General features: G+C 42.4%; 1 protein-coding gene across 2 annotated transcripts in view; it reads right to left on the bottom strand.

Annotated features, from left to right (window-relative positions):
- Positions 1-471: 471 nt before the first annotated feature.
- The window catches only part of LIN52 (lin-52 DREAM MuvB core complex component), a 92,970-nt gene continuing 74,976 nt past the window's right edge, over positions 472-18,465 (bottom strand). For both annotated transcript variants that reach the window (XM_037128054.2, XM_037128064.2), the window contains exon 6: positions 472-2,481. In XM_037128054.2, coding sequence (XP_036983949.1) covers positions 2,426-2,481 — 56 coding nt within the window. In that variant the 3' untranslated portion in view covers positions 472-2,425. The remainder of the gene's footprint in view (positions 2,482-18,465) is intronic.

The following is an 18,465-nucleotide window of genomic DNA, read 5'->3' as shown; positions in this document are numbered from 1 at the left end:
CAGCTGGCTCATCAGGGGTTCACAGGATGCGCAGGTTCAACATGTGCAAAGGGATGTGAGACTTTCTAGGAACTCAACGGCTTAGGCTAAGGCATTTGAGTGAGGAACTGGGGACTGTTCACAGATGAACTGGAACAGAGACTTACGTGTTGGCGAGGAAGGAAACCGAAATGGACGGTTAATTAGGATGACGTGCAGAGTTTTAGAGGGCAGGAGAAGAGGTCCAGACTTTACCAGGAGACAGGGGAGGTGTTAAAGGCTTCTCAATACTGCTTTGGGGACTAATGAGCTAGATGGCAGGTAGGACAGACTGGCAGCTGGGAGACCACGTAGTGGATGACCACACAACCCACCACCCACTGTCGCATGAAGGGGAGACAGTGGAATATCTGTCATTAGAGTTGCACTTTCTGATGAAGTCTATGCTTTAAGTATGCAACTTGGCCCTTTGAAGAAAAACTCACTCTCCTATAAAAGCGACATATTTATTATGACGACAAAAAAACCATCATATACCACGTACAATCTCCTAACACCCTGAAATACACACATGCGCACACTGTACATAAATTTATATTATCAATATAAAAACACATTATTAGCCTTTCGGAGGACAACAAATATAAAACCAATAAATACCGCAATGCTAAAACATCTACTTACATTAAGTGCTGGTGAGTAAGATGACAGTCAAAGAAAGAGGCCACAGCGGACCAAAAACCAACTGCGGAGCTTCGGGTTACAGATGAGTTGGTTTCGGGGAGACATCCCAATACACTCCATGGTTTTCTCAATTCCCCTTTTGATGTCATCGACTCTTAGAGCAAAGGAAGAATGTCACATTCGGGCACTATTTTTTGTGCACACACACTCTCTCCAACCATGTTTAAGATACAGGAATGTCAATATAAGCTTAACTTAAAATCAAAGCCCCTACGGCCCGCCACTCTGTTGTACACCGCACCCAAGCAGAATGTGTTTCCTCTCATACTCATCCTCTGTGTCTTGTGCTCAATTTTCTCCTTCTTGTCCGTAAGTAAAATCGCATGGATGGTCAAATGGCACAAAAAAGAGAAAAATCCAATGCGAATTCCAGCACACGCCAGAGAACGGTCAATGGGCCAGCTATTAAACTGAATAGTGCTGTGCCCTCCCACAGACGCCCGGGGCCGAACCCCTGACCACAATTCTCCTCGCCTCCAAGCGCTGCCCAACTGCTGCCACACAGACGCTCTTTTCACAGTCTGGGAAACCCCGGGTATTTCTCAACACATCGGAGGCTGGGGCCACCTTGTGAGATGAAATGAGGAGAAGGTGTGTCATCAGCGTTACCCACAGGCTGGATTTTTGGGTTTTAACACAGAGAGGTAACTGGCGAAGGGTTCCGTGAGGATTACATATTGAGGTCAGGAAATTCTTTTTCTTTCATGTGTGTGTTTCTGTCCTATGGGGGAAACATCTGATATGCGCTGAGAGAGAAAGGGGACAAGGGGGCAAAACCATCACTGCCGTTCCGCAGCACACACGTTCCCTTAGGGTCAATCAGAGCTTCCAGTTTCTCATCAAATGAAACTCCTGCAACCAATCCCCTTCCTGTCTTCAGGCCACACTGTCTCACCTGAATCTGTGACACGTTCACCAGAACTCAAAAGTCCTTTCTGTCACCTTTAAATTAGTCTTGAGGTCTAGGAGTCGATGCAACCTTGCATGGGCCTTTCACTGTATGAGCTAATCCCAAGAGGGACTTGCTGCACAGGGATCCCCTTCCCGGGAGTCAGAATGGATGGTGGGGGCTTGGAGCGGGGCGTGGAAGGCATCGGGGTATGGGACTGTCATGAGAGGTGTGGAATTTTAAAAGCAGGCATACATGTTGAGGAGATTCTGGTTTCTCCAGCAGGGGATTCCTGGAATCTAGCATACACTGGAGAGTTCCCAGGTCAAGCTACATGGTCTGGTCCAGAATCTCATGGGTCTCCGGGCTCCTCGCATCATAAATACTTCTTAGAGATTAAGAACAACTCACAAAAACCCATCCAATCACTGCCACCATGGACTCTGCCATCACAGAACCGAATCAACTGTAGGGTCCCAGGGCTCCTGATCACCTCCGGACACGAGGCAGCAGGACTTTGACCCTTAAGAACGGCATGCCCTCTGCTGTCACCAGCATCACCAGCATCTGAGGAGCAGGTGGTCGAGGTCTGGAAGCTGACCGAGTAACTGCACGGATCCCTGGGCAGAAGAGATTCTTCTCCAGCTGCCGAGCATCCTCAGCGGCGCGGAGTACCAGGAGCAGGAGAGAGGGTCAGTCCTGGAGGCACGCCCTCCAGCCTCTCCCGGGAAGCGGTGAGGTGGGCATCGCCAGAGCTGCGCTGGGAGGGGAGCGTGGTTCCAGCCCCCAGGAGGACGTGTCCACAAACTGCTGCTACTTCTTGGGTTTCTCTAGAATGTTGAGGAATTTCCCCCGTGTCATCTCTCTGGCTGAAATCACAAAGCATATGAAAGACCAATGAAGACCTAAAATCTGAAAACAGGATTATAGGAAAACTTAGTTTAAAAGTGCAGGGTGATTGCACTGTATGCAGGGGACCATAACAGATTCAATCACCACAAACCTCCAAAAGAGAAGGGAAAACAAACTACTACTGACTACTAAGACTGCAACAAACTACTACTGACTACTAAGACTGCACGAAGTCGGTCCGAAGTTGGCAATTGCTATAAAGCACAGGCCAGCTGGGTAGACTTGATCAGCTACCCTTAAAAAAAGTCACCAGGGAATTACCCTCAAACCTCTCTCTCAAGAATGTAACTTAACACTCTCGTTCACTATCTCAGGGGGTTTGTTCTTGGAAGCTACAATCCAACCAAGATTACAGTCTTCTCTGGGCTGTTGGTCTTTGGACATTTACGATCTCAAACCAAAGTTAGCAATCATTTACCCTGCCCTCAGTGGCAGCCTCTGGATACTGTAATATACCAGGGTTTATGTTCCCTCGGTGCAGCTCATCTGTGGATGGAGTAATAAAGTAGGGTTTATAGAGCTTTGGTCTTCTCTCTCTTGGCATTGTCAGTCCTTAGATATTTAATACAGCCAGGCAAGGTTTACGCATCTTTCTTTGACTTTCTGCACTATCAATCTCTGAATGCTGTAGTTACAGGAGGGTTTATGCAGCTACTTTCCTGCATATGAGGCTCCAAAATGAAAGTATACAAGGGTCCCTCCAGAAGCCCCTGTTTTAGCTCTGGCAAGCAAATCCTCAAACATTGTATGTAACCTAAACCCCTCTTCATCCCCATCGCCACAAGCCCATCTTTTTAGACCTCTTAAATGGATTTAACAGTGCAGGAAAGTTCCCAATGGCTTGCCCTGGAGGCCAGAAGTCTGGAAGTAGGTAGTGGACACACAGCAGGCTGTGGCCCGTGGTCTCCCAAGAACATCTCCATCTTGGCCAAAGAAGTGAGGTGGCCAGGGAGGCTCCTGCAGGGCCGAGGACCTTTGCTCTGGCCTCCTTGCTGCCTTTCCCAAGTCCAGAGCAAGTGGTGCAGATGAATGGGCTCCCATGCCCCCCAGCCACCACCTACATTTAACAGTTCTTGGTTAATTTGTACAACGGAGAAGTAAAACAATTCCAACTCTGTAACTACAGGAAGGCTTTGGGTCTCAGCAGTCTATACACACTCCCCATCCTTCACAAGTTCCTGAGCTCCAACAAAGAGAACGGGAATCCCGTGAACTAGGAATAAAAAGTCTCAGTGCTGGGTCTCGCCTCATGTGCCCACAACCCCACCCTGTCTCAAATCACACCGACCATCCCTTCCTTGGTGGATTTATACCAAACCCTATACATACAAAGTTCCTATCAGATTTGCAATTACTTGTGTATATACTTGTTTTCCTCGCTGAAGTGTAAAAACCGAGGGCAGACACTGTTTTTATTATTGTCATTATTATATTTTAATCCTTACTTGAGGATTTGTTTATTGATCTTAGAGAGAGAGGGAGTGGGGGAGACAGAGAGAGAAGATCCATGTGAGAGGGAAACACCCCCTGGTTGCCCCCCGCACATGCCCCGACTGGGGATCGAGGCCACAACCCAGGTATGTGCTCTGACCAGGAATCGAACACACAACCTTCTGGTGTACGGGATGACACTCCAATCAAATCTGCCGCCTGGCTGTTTTATTATTCTTTGTGTCACCAGCACCTAGCATAGTGCCAGACCTAGCATCTGCTGAATAAATACTGGCTGGATGAATGATACAGAGAAGAACCACAAGTACACAGGTTCACAACACAGTTTCTCTCCTTCCACTGACAAACAACAGGGCTCGCTAGTGGCCCTCGGTGCTCCATTCTCTGTATGTGTGTTCTTTCTAAGTCTACCTTGCTTGTCTAGGAAGGAAAATAATTTCCCTCTGTGGAAACAATGCCGGATTCATGGAGACTGGGGCGGACAGGGTGGTGGAGGGGAACAAGAACCATCCGGAAGGAAACCCAAACAATAGGCATGGGGCCGGGGGACACTCGAAGTAGTAGGGGACCGCTCTGTGAAGGACGTGACTTTCTAACCACTTCGCTGTGCACCTGAAACTAAGACAGAACAACACTGAAAGTAAATTATAATCGGAAAATAAATTTAAAAAGGTAATTTTCTTGCTCATGGGAGTCACATGACTTCTTCCAGAGAACACAGGACTTGAACTCAGTTTAAGTTCCAGCTCGAGCATTCAGCAGCTGGGCGACACCAAGGGCAGTTAGAGCCTCGGCTCTTCATCGGTGCAGTAAGTAGCATGTTCATGTCTCCTGCCTGCCCTTCTGGATACTGAGCGGTGAACACGCTGGGTATAGCGGTTTCATTAACTACACCTTTCAGAGGAAGGTAAGCAGCCTGCTGCTTCTCTCGCACTCAGTAGTTCCTGAACGAATAAATGAACTAACTGTGGTAAGGGAGGCTAAGACTCTCAAAAATCCATTCCTTGGAATCTTTCCCCTCAGCCTGATCCTACAGAGACTGACTTAGACTTCTGGCCTGAGTGGGACTCATCACTTATTTCTGCTGGGTGGGTTTTCTGCCTACTCTCCAGTTCTCATTAAGGGCCTCGGGACGGCACCAACTGACCCTGCAACCTGGCTAGAAGCAGCCGCTCTGGAGACCAGACATGGGTAACACAAAACTGCTGGGGAAAACAGAGCCGTGTTCCAAAAATCCTGGGCCAGGAACATTCTACTGGCCTTACTAATTATTTCTGCCTGCTGTTCTTCAGATTCCTGATTCTTTATTATTTTTTCCCCAAATTGGAGAATGACCCAGATTTTAAGACTTAAAATTTTAAAAGACTCAATATAATCAAATCAAGTGATCAAAAGGATTTAGCAGGAAAAATAATGGGTATTCCAAAGTCTCTCAGTGGCAAGCTCTCCTTGAATTTAACCAATCCTGTTTAACAACCCCTTTTCCACTCAATCATTCCTCCCCCTCTGACCTAATCTAAGTACACAGAGCTGCAGGAAGCCACTGTAAAAGTACAAGTAATTCAAAAGACATCATCTTCTGCATGGGAGGGGAGAAAGTTTCCCGACTCGCCAGTCCTATATAGGAGATATACGAATCTGTGACACAGCGGCTCCCTAAAAGAGGGCTGTGCCCTATAAATCACACCCTAAGCACCAACCCCTTTTTGTGCACAGAGAAATTGCAGTGGGTCAGGGGCTGCTCCAGTGCACGTGCCCTCCTGTTCACTTGTCATCAGTGATGTTAACATCTCTGATTAATTCACATACCCCTTATTTTATTCCTCATTTCCTTCTCCTTGCTCTCCTGCAGTGCGAAGATTCTTACCGACCTGATACAGCAATCACTGCCTGCTAACCGCACGCCGCCTACACCTAGTGAAATTGTTTAGTGATGCCAACCGCGCTTTTAATTTGCAAGACATCAGACACAGAGGTAATTTATACCAACATCTGTTCATTTTTGACTTCTGAAACAAACTCGCACATGCTGCTACAAAATCCCATTAGGTGTAGGCAGACCGCCTTCTGCTACTATTCTGTACTCTTCCACACACACCCCTACCCTCCAGTGGGGTTTTATATGGAAATGCATTTTACTAACAAATGTTCACCAAGGATTTCAAATCCCTTTGGGGAAAACCTTAAGGGATGTCTACAGTTTGCTTACAGAGGAGAGGAGGGTGTTCCCACCCCCCTGACTACTTCCATCCCTTCTTTTCCAATAGTTACAGCTTGGTATATTCTCAAATTACTGGCCAGGGTAAGAGTACACACTCCTCAGTTTGGCACTTCTAGTTTCTCCCTTCTCTCCTGTTTCTTTTTGCCTACAACGTGCTAGAAGATAATCCTAGAGACAGGAAAATTGCTAGAGAGAGTTTTATCTAGAGTCAATACAATTTCTTAACTATTCTCTAATTCTGGAGTAATTCCCTAGGATTACAGGTTTAACGGGAAGGCAACCTGCTTCCACATTCTAATAACTATGCCAGGAGGGATCCACTGGTCATCAGCCACCAGCGTGTGTGCTGTGCAGGAGAGAAGCATGGCCTCCATGTGGCCGTGATTTACACGCCCTCGGATGCAGAGCAAGCCCGTGAACTGAGAGCCACAACAGAGACTGTCGCCCTGGGGGAACAGGGAATGGCTGCCGAGTGTGGGTGAGGGTGCCACTTGTACACATGTAAAAGCAGCAAAAGGATCAACCAGCACAATCAACTTCCAGGCCTGTGCTGTTTCCATCAGCCCTTCGTACTTTCCCTAGGACTGTCAGGCTCCAGGCAGCCGTAAATGCCTGGGGTGCCTACAGAGGTCAGGGCCACAGGGAGGACTGCCCCCTGCTTGCTGCTGAAGGTGTGCTGTGGTTTAATATAGCGTCCTCTTTGAACCCTCCAGCTCCTCCAGCCCACACTTAGCCTTGCCTCCTGCTCCCCTTCCACAACGAGTGTCCCCAAACTGCCTTCTCTGCAGTAAATCTCCCGGTGGCTGGTGGGAAAAGATTCAGTGATACAGATTTCCCACCAGTGAGGGGATGGGGGTTACCACAGAGGCACCCTGGTTAACGAGACTGGGTGCAGAACTCTCATGAGATTAGCCCTCTCTGCCAGGCCAGGGTGGGTTTCATTACAGAAAGATTTTCCAGAGTATAACTTCCAGGCAACTGCCTGATAAAATTGTTTGAGTTTAGTGAAGGGAATGATGTAAAGATTAAGTAACTTTAGAAAATATATTTTATTTATTTTTAGAGAGAGGGAACAGGAAGGAGAAAGAGTGGGAGAGAAACATCAATGTGTGGTTGCCTCTCATGCATCCCCCACCAGGGACCTGGCCTGGAACCCAGTCATGTGCCCTGACTGGGAATCGAACTGGTGACCCTTTGCTTTACAGGCCCGAGCTCAATCCACTGAGCTACACCAGCCAGGGAAAGATTAAATAACTTTTAATGAAATGGAAGAAACTCGTAATGTTTGGTTTTTAATTCCATTATAAACAATTTTAAATATTTCTGTGCCTCAGTATGATTAAAAACATTAGCGAGGTGGAGAAGAGTTGCCTTCCACTGGTTCGCTCACATTCCGAAGAGCAAGGCCGGGCTGTCCTTCAGAGACTCTAACGTGAGGGCCAGGAACCAAAGGAGACAGCGCGACTGTGAAAATGAGCAGGGCGTGCAGCACCGGACAGCCCTGGACCCCAGCTCCTGCACTGACCCTGCCACTTAACGGCTCCTCAGACACTTCACTCCCACTGAGGACAAGTCACCCAAGTCATCTTTCTAAGCTTCAGTTTCCTCATCTGTTCAAGGGGAGATAAAGGCTAGCCACTGTACAATCGCCTCTTGTATTTGAAACCAGAAGTTTGTTTAAGCAACAAGACACTGGACGGGAGCGCATCTTTTACAGCGCTTTATCCCTGCCTAAAGACACATTGCCCCCTACATGCGATAGCTAAACTTGTCTTTGGGTTCACAAAGAGAAATAAAAAACATTAAAAATTCTCCAGTTCAACAAGGTATGCAAGGAGCAAAATTTTTAAAAATTAAACAGTGAGATCAAAATAACTTCCTGGACTATGGCAGGTGAGAGCTGAATGAGCATGCCAGCAACGGAGAAAGGGGTCCTCTCACAGAACCGGTGTTCTTCCCTGTCCTATGTCCATTTGATGTCACTCAAAACATCCCCTTGGCAATACCAAAAAAAGGCAATATGCTTAGGCACACACACCAGTTACTTTATGTACATTAAAGGGGAAAAAAATGAAAGAATAGAGAAATCTATACTACACTAGCCCGGATGTGGTTTTCTAAGTGAAAATGCCTTCTTGGTCTGGAGGAAAAGAGTTCTGGAGTAAGGTAGCAGATTCCTTTTGTAGTAACCACCTGTCTATTGCTAGAACAAACTGACTGTATTTTCAAATTCCATTTCCAACTGTGCAGCTGTGTCTGTTCCATTGGTTCAATCCACTGCCCATCAAATTAGAATCTGATCTGCCTCATTGATAAACCTCGTCATTCATAACAGGCCTTCGTTCATTTACTGAGTGGTATATGCCTCTTAATCTTAAACCACACCACAGAACTGTCTGCCCCACCGCCTTCAAATCAATACGACCACTGTTCTTAGTTCCAACTCCTTGCCCAGGTTTTCACTGGCCAGGGCGAGCACTGGAGTCTCCTTGGCTGCTGCTCCACCAGAGGTACCAGGTCCTCACTGAATGAGCACACAGGCAGCACCAGAAGTGGCCAAAGGAGGCTGAACTACTTATTTCTTAAAAAGAGCTCAGTGCCAAACAAATGGAAACATGAATGAATTGTGTTTGCACAGCACATACACTCCGGAGGTAAAACCTGCTGGAATAATGCTGGGCATTAGAGGCAGTTACTGTAACTACACCAGCAGTCATTTCCAGCAAAAAGAAACACACAAAATCCTACGTAGTTTAGCATAAATCAGTCTGCTACAAGGCTGTTTATTTAATTAGTTTCATGGAAGATATTTTGTAAAAATGATGCCATTTTTTATAATTATGGCTTTGACTCTTTAAATAAAAATTACTTTTTGGTCCTTGAAACCTTGAGTGAATTCTAAGAACTATGACAAGCGGGATCTCCTAGTCACGGGTGTGCACCGTGTGGAAGAAAAGCACAAAGGGGGGGATGAGCGGTTAAGTTAGTCACGCAGAGTGCCCACTATGTACCAGATTAAATTAGGGAAGATTCAAATAAATTAGACGTGGCCTTTGAGATGGGATTACCCTTCACAGGTATGTTGGTGGATCGGAGAACAAAGGAAACCAGTGTGATTTATAATGCTGATTCCTCTCTCCCAGGAACGTGGAAAGTTTTTCTGTCACTCTGGCGTAGAGCCAGGGTGCGCCAGAGCTGTTCCAGGGCAATCTGCCAGACGGAGATTCTTCACTGCGCTCCAGTCCAGACCTCTGCACGCAGCAGACTGCTAATCGATCGCTAATTCAAGTCAAGGACTAAGCGCTTTTCAGTGCCTCCCATGTGAGAGCAGCTGGTGCTGGTGCCACTGTCAAGAGCAGAAGATGCTGTGAACTGAGCCTGGTGTCACTGGGTGAGAGGGGTCTCTTGGAGCTGCCTTTAGACTTGGTGGTCCTCAGAAGGTGGTGTAACTATAATAAAGTCTACTGGCCATTCTCAATCATCTCTTGTGGGGAATTGTGGAAGAGCAAACACAAGTGAGAGTGTTTGGTAAAAATCTCACTTTTCTCTAAAATCCATAAAAGTAGCATTTGGAGGTAGGCAGAACAGCTTTCAGGTTTCTGCCTGAAGTTCTTCAGGCAAAGCATTTCAAAAAGAAAACTGACATATCCGAGGAAAGAATAACTGAATGCTCTACCTGTGACCAAACTATCACAGACTATCGAATCTTCATCCTCAATTCTCAAAAAAGCCTTTTTGGGGCACCATTTCCAGATTCCTTTTATTCTGGATGTCTTGTCTAACAGGACTTTTTCTAACAAAAAGGTGAGGTGGCTAAGAACAGTGCTCCCTCCAGTAAATTCAAAGATCATTTTCTATCCAACATTTTTTTCTTCAGTTCATAGTAAGGTGCATTACCAGAGAATGTTTTATCCAAGAAGTAATTTAAAGAAGAAAAGCCGGGACTTAGCATACAGGTAAACAAATTTGGACAGTTCCAATATGGAAACTAATTTTAATGGCTTTTCACACAGAATAATAATAAAAAAAGAACGGAAGTATCTGGCCAACAGATTTATTCTCAGAATATAAAACATCAAGCGGGAACATAAAATATGGGCAGTGTCAGCCATGATGCCTGAAGATTGAAAGCACAAGTAGAGGATCTTAATTGTCAGGCGTTTGAAAAATGGTGTCTTCAGGGAAAGCCTGTGTTTCTCCGTCAGCTCTCCTTGCCCTGCCCTCTTTTAAGAGCAAAACAAGACTAGATTTCAAATATCTGCTCCTTCTAATCATTGTTGTCTCTACTGAAATTTCAAAACAGCAACACATTCCCCCCGCAGATCCTCGCCCAGGAAACGGGAGCTAGCGGCTTCTCTGGGTCTGGCTTCCCTCCAGAGGGCCTTACAGGTCTCCTCCGAGTTCCACTTGGTCTCCTTTTCAAGGGTGAACTCAACTGAATGAAAGGCCGTGAGATCAAAGCAATGCATTAATACCCCCGGGGCGAGAACTTGTATTAAATACTCATAAATTTGTGTAGAACATTCATGCTTCAGGGCCTTTACATAATAATACATCGTGGTGAGACACTTATTATGACCAAAGCCTAGTAGCTTACAGTCTTAATTTCCTCATCCATAAAGTGAGAACAGCAATAATAATCTATCATGTAAGGTTAAGATAGAACAACTACTACTCAAAGTGACTTGAGTAGTTGCAAAAAAACATTCTGCCCCAAATTAAATATCTTATCCACAGGCGAGGTTCCACTCAGAAAAATCAGACCCAGACCACAGCAGAGATAATTTCAGATGACTTGGTTATTGGGAAGGTCCCTGCTTGGACACCCCCACGTCAAGGTGCAGCGGGGTTGAAGCCCAGACTTCTTGACCCCCAGGGCAGGCAAAGAGTTACATCTTCACACCAAGAAGCCAATAAAATCCTCTCTTGATTATAATTTAGAGAAGAACCACTGGATTGAATAATAATGTCTGAAACTCCCCTGGCTGTTTCACCTTGAGACGTCCATCACTGGGTTAAACATGATGCTAATTGCATTTGGATTGATTAATTTCTCTCACTCCTGTCTATTCGAATAATGCTTAACAAAATAATCATAGCACCCAGGCCAAATCTTTTCCGTCAAAGGAATGAAGCCATCAGAACAGGCAGAGATGAAAGAAATGAAGATGACCCGTAATTACTGCTACGGTGATATCATTACCATATTATACAAAATGAGTGTGTGGGGGGAGGGGAGGGACTGAGATTATTTTTTTTAAAAAATGGAACCCTACAATCTAATAATACAGATCTGACATCAAGCGGAACACACAGAAATATAGAACTTAAAAAATACACAAACCTTGCTCATGAAATTGCAAAATCCAACAAATACTGAGGCCCAAGATACATCAAGTATCTTGGGCTGCGAATAGGTATTATTCACGCCACTATTTTTCCATTGCAATATTTTTCCATTCCACTTTGTGTATGACTTGCATAGAGATTTAAGATGCTGTCTTCACACACAAGCATGCCCACAGTTACTGAAAAATTTTTCTTTCAGCCAGGGAATATCGTTTTATTTTAATATTGTTAGAGTCTGCCTTGTTTGTAAAATTAGAATCTGGATTTTACCTGCAGCCAGTTCTAGTTTAAGACATCAAAGAAAATGTCTATGAATCTTCACACGTGATTCACTGGACAACAGTATGGACTTAACTCACCAGCAAGAAGAATATAATAATATTTCCCAACTCTCATGTTGTTTTATATGATTTTTTCAGCACTTATGGTAGAACACCTATGACTGCAGAAGATTTGAACCTTGGGTCTGAGTCATCAGTTATTAGATGGCAATCTCAAGTAAGTTACATAGCCTCTGTGCCTCAGTCCCTTCATTTGTGAATGGGGATCAGTAGCCACCGGACTGGATTGTTGTGAGATTTAAGATAATACATGTAAGTGCTCAGGATGTACTGGTACAAAAAACTTCCCTCTAAGATCGACTGTAGAGCTATATACCGAGCCTTAAACATTGTTTTAGATATTTTATTTACTAGCGTTAATTTAAACAGACTTGTAAATTAACTTACATACAGATTTTAACAAATATTTGTGACATAAATAAGTAAATAGGATAATTAGAAGGTGCATCCTTTTATTTTATTTTTTAAAAAATTTTTACTTTATTTTATTTTTTTAATTTATCTTTAGAGGGAAAGGAAAGGAGAGAGGGAGAGAAATATCAATGTATGGTTGCCTCTTGTGCACCCCCTGCTGGGAACTGGCCTGCAACCCAGGCATGTGCCCTGACTGGGATCGAACTGCGATCCTTTGGTTTGCAGGCCCACGCTCAATCCACTGAGCTACACCAGCCAGGGCTGCATCCTTTTGATAAGCTAGACATATATGAAGAATATTTCTGCTAGGGTATTTTAAACACACAACCATCTTTAAATCAAAACAACAACAACAAATATTGAAATTGTTTTATTTAACTTGGATAAGATGTTTCCCTATTTTCTTTCTTTTTTAAATCCTCACCGGAGGATACATTTACTGATTTTTTTTTTGGAGAGAGAGAGGAAGGAAGAGAGTGAGACAGAGAAACATCAATTGGTTGCCTGCCCCAGAGGCCTGGACTGGGGACAGAACCCACAACCTACCCATGTGCCCTGATGGAGGACAGAACCTGTGACCTTTTGGTGTGTGGGACGACGTTCCACCCAACTGAGCCACTGAGGCAAGAGCTTCCTATTTTCTTATCTCACAAATATTCCCAAATAAAACAAGCATATGTATTCTGAATTTGTACTCATTCAGTAATATGCAGTGCTTTAAAGGAAAGAATGTTAACACTGTGTTCCCACACCAGGTGCAAACAAGACTCTGAACATTTATGCATTAACTCAGTATTCTCTGCTTTCTTTCTGGTTGAGAGAAGCAATTTCATATAGTACAAAGAGGTTATCTTTTCTGGCTTTGGGATTAGACAGGTATAGATTTGATTCAAATCCTAGTCCCCATTTCCAAGCTTCAAGATCTTGAGCAAGTAATTTAATTTTCTGAGCATCAGTTTTCTCATCTGTAAAATGGGAATTATAAAATGGACATCGTAGAGCCTTGTGAAGCTAAACAAAGCAATGCATGAAAATCCTTTCTACTGCCTGGTATATACCATATTTTGCTGTGTATAATGCACTCCTGTGTATAATGTGGGCTCATGGTTTAGTACTGCCCATGTATAATGTGCACCCTTATTTTTCCCTTAAAAATCTGGCCAAAAAAGTGTGCATTATACACAGCAAAATTTAGTAGTCATAAAGTCAATAAATGACAGTGTTAATCATTTTTATCCTTCATGTCTCAGCTCAAATGCCACCTTTTCAGAGAGGTCTTCCATGACCACCCTATCTAAAGCGAGTCTTCTTGTGGTTATTCTTTCATGTAAAACCATTTACTTCCTTCATTGCATTTAACCAAAATCTAAAATTCACTTTATTTATCTTCATGCTTCATGAAGTTCTACAGAACTTCCTGTTGTGTCCCTAGCAAATAGGTGGTCAACTATATATCTATTGTAATAATTTATTCATATACAAGGGGGGACCCCCCAAATACAAAATTTATTTATAAAAAATGTGTATTTATTTTTACATGTTTAAAATTCAGTCACCTTCAAAGTACTCTCCATGTGACGTAATACATCTATCAAGATGTGTTTTCCACTGCTCAAAACAGTTTTTGAACTTGACTTTGATGTCTTTTAGTGCTTCTGCCATTTTTTAAAAAATTTCACCTCCTCCACATAGGCAAAATGTTTCTCTTTGAGGACTTTTTTCATCCAGAGAAACAAACAAAAGTTGCTCAGAGCAAGAATGGGTGAATATGGTGGGTGGGCATGGGGCTCATGCTGGTTGTGGTCAAAAATGGAACACCCAGTGAGGTGTGGGTAAGTGCGCTCGTAAATCGCCCATCATGGAATGGGCAAAGGCTGTCAAAAGTTCTTTAAAAAAATTCACTGAAGCTGAATGCGGTCTCTCACAACACCAGCTGGTATGCTGATACACATGTGTTCCTAGAATACACTCACCCAGCAGGGGAAGCCTGCACTACAAGGGGCCCGTCCTCCAGAATATACTTCCAGTTTTTTAGGGTGCCCTTTCATATGCGGAAAGAGGAAGTCTGCTTCCTTTTCAATTCTTAGTTAACCACCACGCATTAGAAATTTTTGATCTAGTAAAATTACACGTGTATTTTACCCGTTGACCCAGCAGTTGCATTTCTACAAAGCTTTTTCCAAAGAGATAGCTGCAAAAATATCAAATAGGGTTCCCATGCCTACTCACTTCAGCACTGTCTGTAATACGTGGACAGGAAACAACCCAAGTGTCCCTCAGCTGGGAGGGGACTGGTGTAACTCTATTATGGAGTACTGTTCAGCTATAAAAGGGATAAATGATACCTATGTACTACTATGGATAGTTACTTTATGTGGAAAATTTGGACAAGAGGGAAATACATAGGTTTATTTATATTTTCAACAGGAACAATGGAAGAATAAAATTTAGGATTAGTTTTTACTAACAAAGATGGTTACTTAAGTGGGGGAAAGAGATGGAAGGTAGACCCCTTTGGATCCTCCTTATTTTATACATTTGACTCTGAAAGACCGTATCTTTTATACACTAAAAAATAAAATTCATTAAATGGAAAAAATCTCTAAAAATGGAAATAAACTGAAAACAATTTGAATCTACAAGATTTGGCATAATCACACACACACAAGTTTAAATAACTTAAAAAGACATAATGTGGATAATATTAAAAGACATGTCCCTACAAGTATATATCCTAAGGATATACAAAAGAAGCACAGAGAAATCTTAAAGTATATATAGTGTACTCTAAGTATATACAGTGTTTTACAGTTACATACATTAGTTCTTTTGATGTTAATTTTATTGTAAATTTGAGGAATACATATTTAATCTCCCCTTTATGCCTTGGTTCTAAGTTCCTCTTTCTGACTTGAGTGACAAGCTTGTGGGGCTGTTTTTGTTTTAGTTGGTGTCTGATGCTTAATCTCAGTACCCTTTACTCTCAATTATCAAATTTTGATAAAACAGGTGCCATTTTCTTTGTTAAGATAGCAGGTCATATTGTCTGCCAGAAAACAGTTTATATGATTTATAGCTCCATTAAACTTTTTGAAAACTTAAAAATTTAGTTGTTAGGAACCCTTTAATATCTTTAATTTGAAAGGGGCATATTGATAGGAACACAATTTCTTTCTCTCTTTGGAAAAAACACTTATTTACCAACCCTGTCCAAGGAGAAGGCCTAGAAGCAATGCTGATCCAGTAACAATGAACACAGTGCTTGGATTTCTACTAAAAGCCTCCAGGTTCCTTTGAGAAATGGATGAGTGGCAAGTCTGAAGAAGTAACTGAAGAAGTAATGGTATCGTGATACGTTGCAAACAAGGAAGTTGCCAAGATTACTAGGGTCGCAACAAGTGACATGGGAGTCAACCCAAAGGGGTGTGCATTACCTGAAGATGGGGCAGTTTGGGCTGTCAAAGAATAATGATTATAGTAGATTGAAACACATCAAAAATAAACATCTATAATATTTTTTAAAAGCCCTCAGTCACTTCAACTCATTTTATGTCTGAAAATTGATAAATTAAAAGTGTGTGTGTGTGTGGCAGGAGAAGTGGGAGAACCTAGCATTTTCCCGTCCTTTCCTCTTTGTGGACTGTATTTCAGGGAAATCAAATAGTTAATCTATTAAAATAATAAATTTATTATTATTATTATGAAAAGGATCGATGGACACAACCTAACCTATGGATCTTCACTGAAGCTGTAACAGAGGCCAGTCATACGCTGTCTGATGTGAAAAAATAGCAAGAATACAATCCCACTTATGAAACATTCTTACGAGAAAGACGGAATTCAAACCCATTTATTCTCTAAGTCTGCCAGATTACAGTAACTTGGGGGGAAAAAGGAAGATGTGGAATGCTGCCACCAGGATAAAATCATCCAAATCTAAAATGCAGGAAATACTACAGGACAAACTACTCAGGTTTTCAATAACTAAACAGCATGGAGACCTGTAAGTAGCACAGAGGGAAAAGGAAAAGCACCTGGAGAAAGGAGGGAGCGAGGTGAGAGAGAAGATTAAGAGCCCAGAGACTCGTGCCAACCGCACGCACTGTCTGGCCCATGTCTGGATCCTGCTCCAGACAGATCAGTTGTAACGATACACAATTTTGAGTCAAACTGGACATGGGCTATTAGTTGTCATCAAGGAATTATTATTTTATTTTGTGTAATATGGTGGTGGTGTTTTTTTAAAGGGCCTTCTTGGTTAAAGATACATACGGAAGTATTTATGAATGAGACTGTACAGGTTTGCTTAAATCACAACAAAAAGTGTGATTTAAGGGGATGGACATAAAAATGGCACAAAGTTCACAATTACTGAAGTTGGGGATGGGAGTGTGGGGTTCATTGTAGCACACTCTGTAGTTAGTATATGCTTGAAAAATGTCCATAGTAAAAAGAAAATCTCACCAAATGTTCTCTGGCAATACAGCTTTTTCTCATTATTATTGTAACATAAATACAATGAAGTGTGGGCTTGGAAATGGGTGGACAGGAAAAGCCTTAGAAAGGGGGTGACTTTTCAAGTCGTGAATGTTTACTTCCATGGTTAAATTCTTTGGATGAGGAACAAATTATACACAACCAAACAATCAAAAGTGGACTATATATTTTTAAAAGTCTATCAGATCTAATTTGGTTTAAGCCTATTAATAAGGAGTTGCTGCCTTCCAACCTTTCTCTCTTAATTATTTAAGAACTCACGCTGATAAATCTAAGAGCACAGTTTTAAATTTATCCATAAAACAACTATGAGGGAAGCTCTCTGGCTCAACATGTTGCTCCCACAAAATTTTCTGGGAGTTGAAGAGAATGAGTTGAGTCCTTGGTTGTTCACTTATTGAATCTTCTCAGAAAAAGCTGTGGAGGTCAGTAGCAACACTAACTTTAAGGTACTGGACAATCCAGCAGCTAAAAGTTACAAAAAGGACTAGCTTAATCTACACTCTACTCGTCCAGCTACATTTCCACGAGTCTGCCGCATGCTATCAACTGTGTGCAGATGACAACCTCATTACTCCTCCTTCGCTCTGATCGCCCTTCTCCTTCATAGATGCTGATTTATCCAATTTAAAACAAATTACTGGTTCTAGCTGATAATTTGATTTTTAATTGTTTGCACTGTGGCTTCACGTGTGTATGGCTCATGTTCTTAACCTGACGAGATTATAATTCATAAATGGAAGAGACTATTAAAGATAATTTCCCTTACAGACTTGGAAAAGATGTACAATATATAGTAGCTGTTCAATAAGCCTTAATTTTAATAAATATTTTCCTTCTAAGATCATATAGTAATACAAAGGTACAACAATCACTATCTGCACTTGGTTACGATTTCTTTTAAAAGCACATTACAATCAGGTAAGAACTTGACTATGTCTACTCAGCAGGTGGTTTATTTTCCTTGTGATTAGAAATAACAGCTGTAAGCCTTCTGTTTTTTCTGAATATTCAGTTTTGATATATCTGAGTAATCTTATTCACAACACTCATCAATTATTAATTTAAAATTAGGACACAAAACATTCTCAGCCAGAAAACTACTGTTACTGTTTGTAATAGTCTGCATTGCTGAAACTCCAGAGCTTACCCTGTACATAGTTAACATATAATAAACATGTACTCAATGAAAAAATACTCTTTCATTGACAGTACCAGCCAAATTTAGGGTCTTAAGCACAATTTATGGGTAATCAATATGGCTACATATAACAGAGGGGAAAATAAGGTTAATTAGATGCTATATAAACATTTACTATAATGTTTAATAATGACATTTACAATATCCTTTGCATTAATTTTATTTGCATTCAAACCAATACAGAAGTAAAGGTGAAAGAAGTACTTTATAGATGTCAGACTACTGGCCTAAAATTTGAAGGGTGGCAGAGCCCTGGCCGGATGGCTCGGCTGGTTGGAACATCGACCTGCACACTGGAAGGTTGGGGGTTCAAATCCCAGTCGGGGTGTGCATGGAAGGCAACGGATGGATGTTTCTCTCTCACATCAACATTTCTCTCTCGATCCCTTCCTCCCACCCCCCCTCACTAAAATCAGCAACAACAACAACAAAATTTTTCCTCGAGCAAGAATTAAAAAACAAAAAC

Source organism: Artibeus jamaicensis, unplaced genomic scaffold (genome assembly GCF_021234435.1).
Source record: "Artibeus jamaicensis isolate MK-2021 breed Jamaican fruit bat unplaced genomic scaffold, CSHL_Jam_final contig_851, whole genome shotgun sequence".
Lineage (NCBI taxonomy): Eukaryota > Metazoa > Chordata > Mammalia > Chiroptera > Phyllostomidae > Artibeus > Artibeus jamaicensis.
This window is presented reverse-complemented; position numbering and strand designations above follow the sequence as displayed.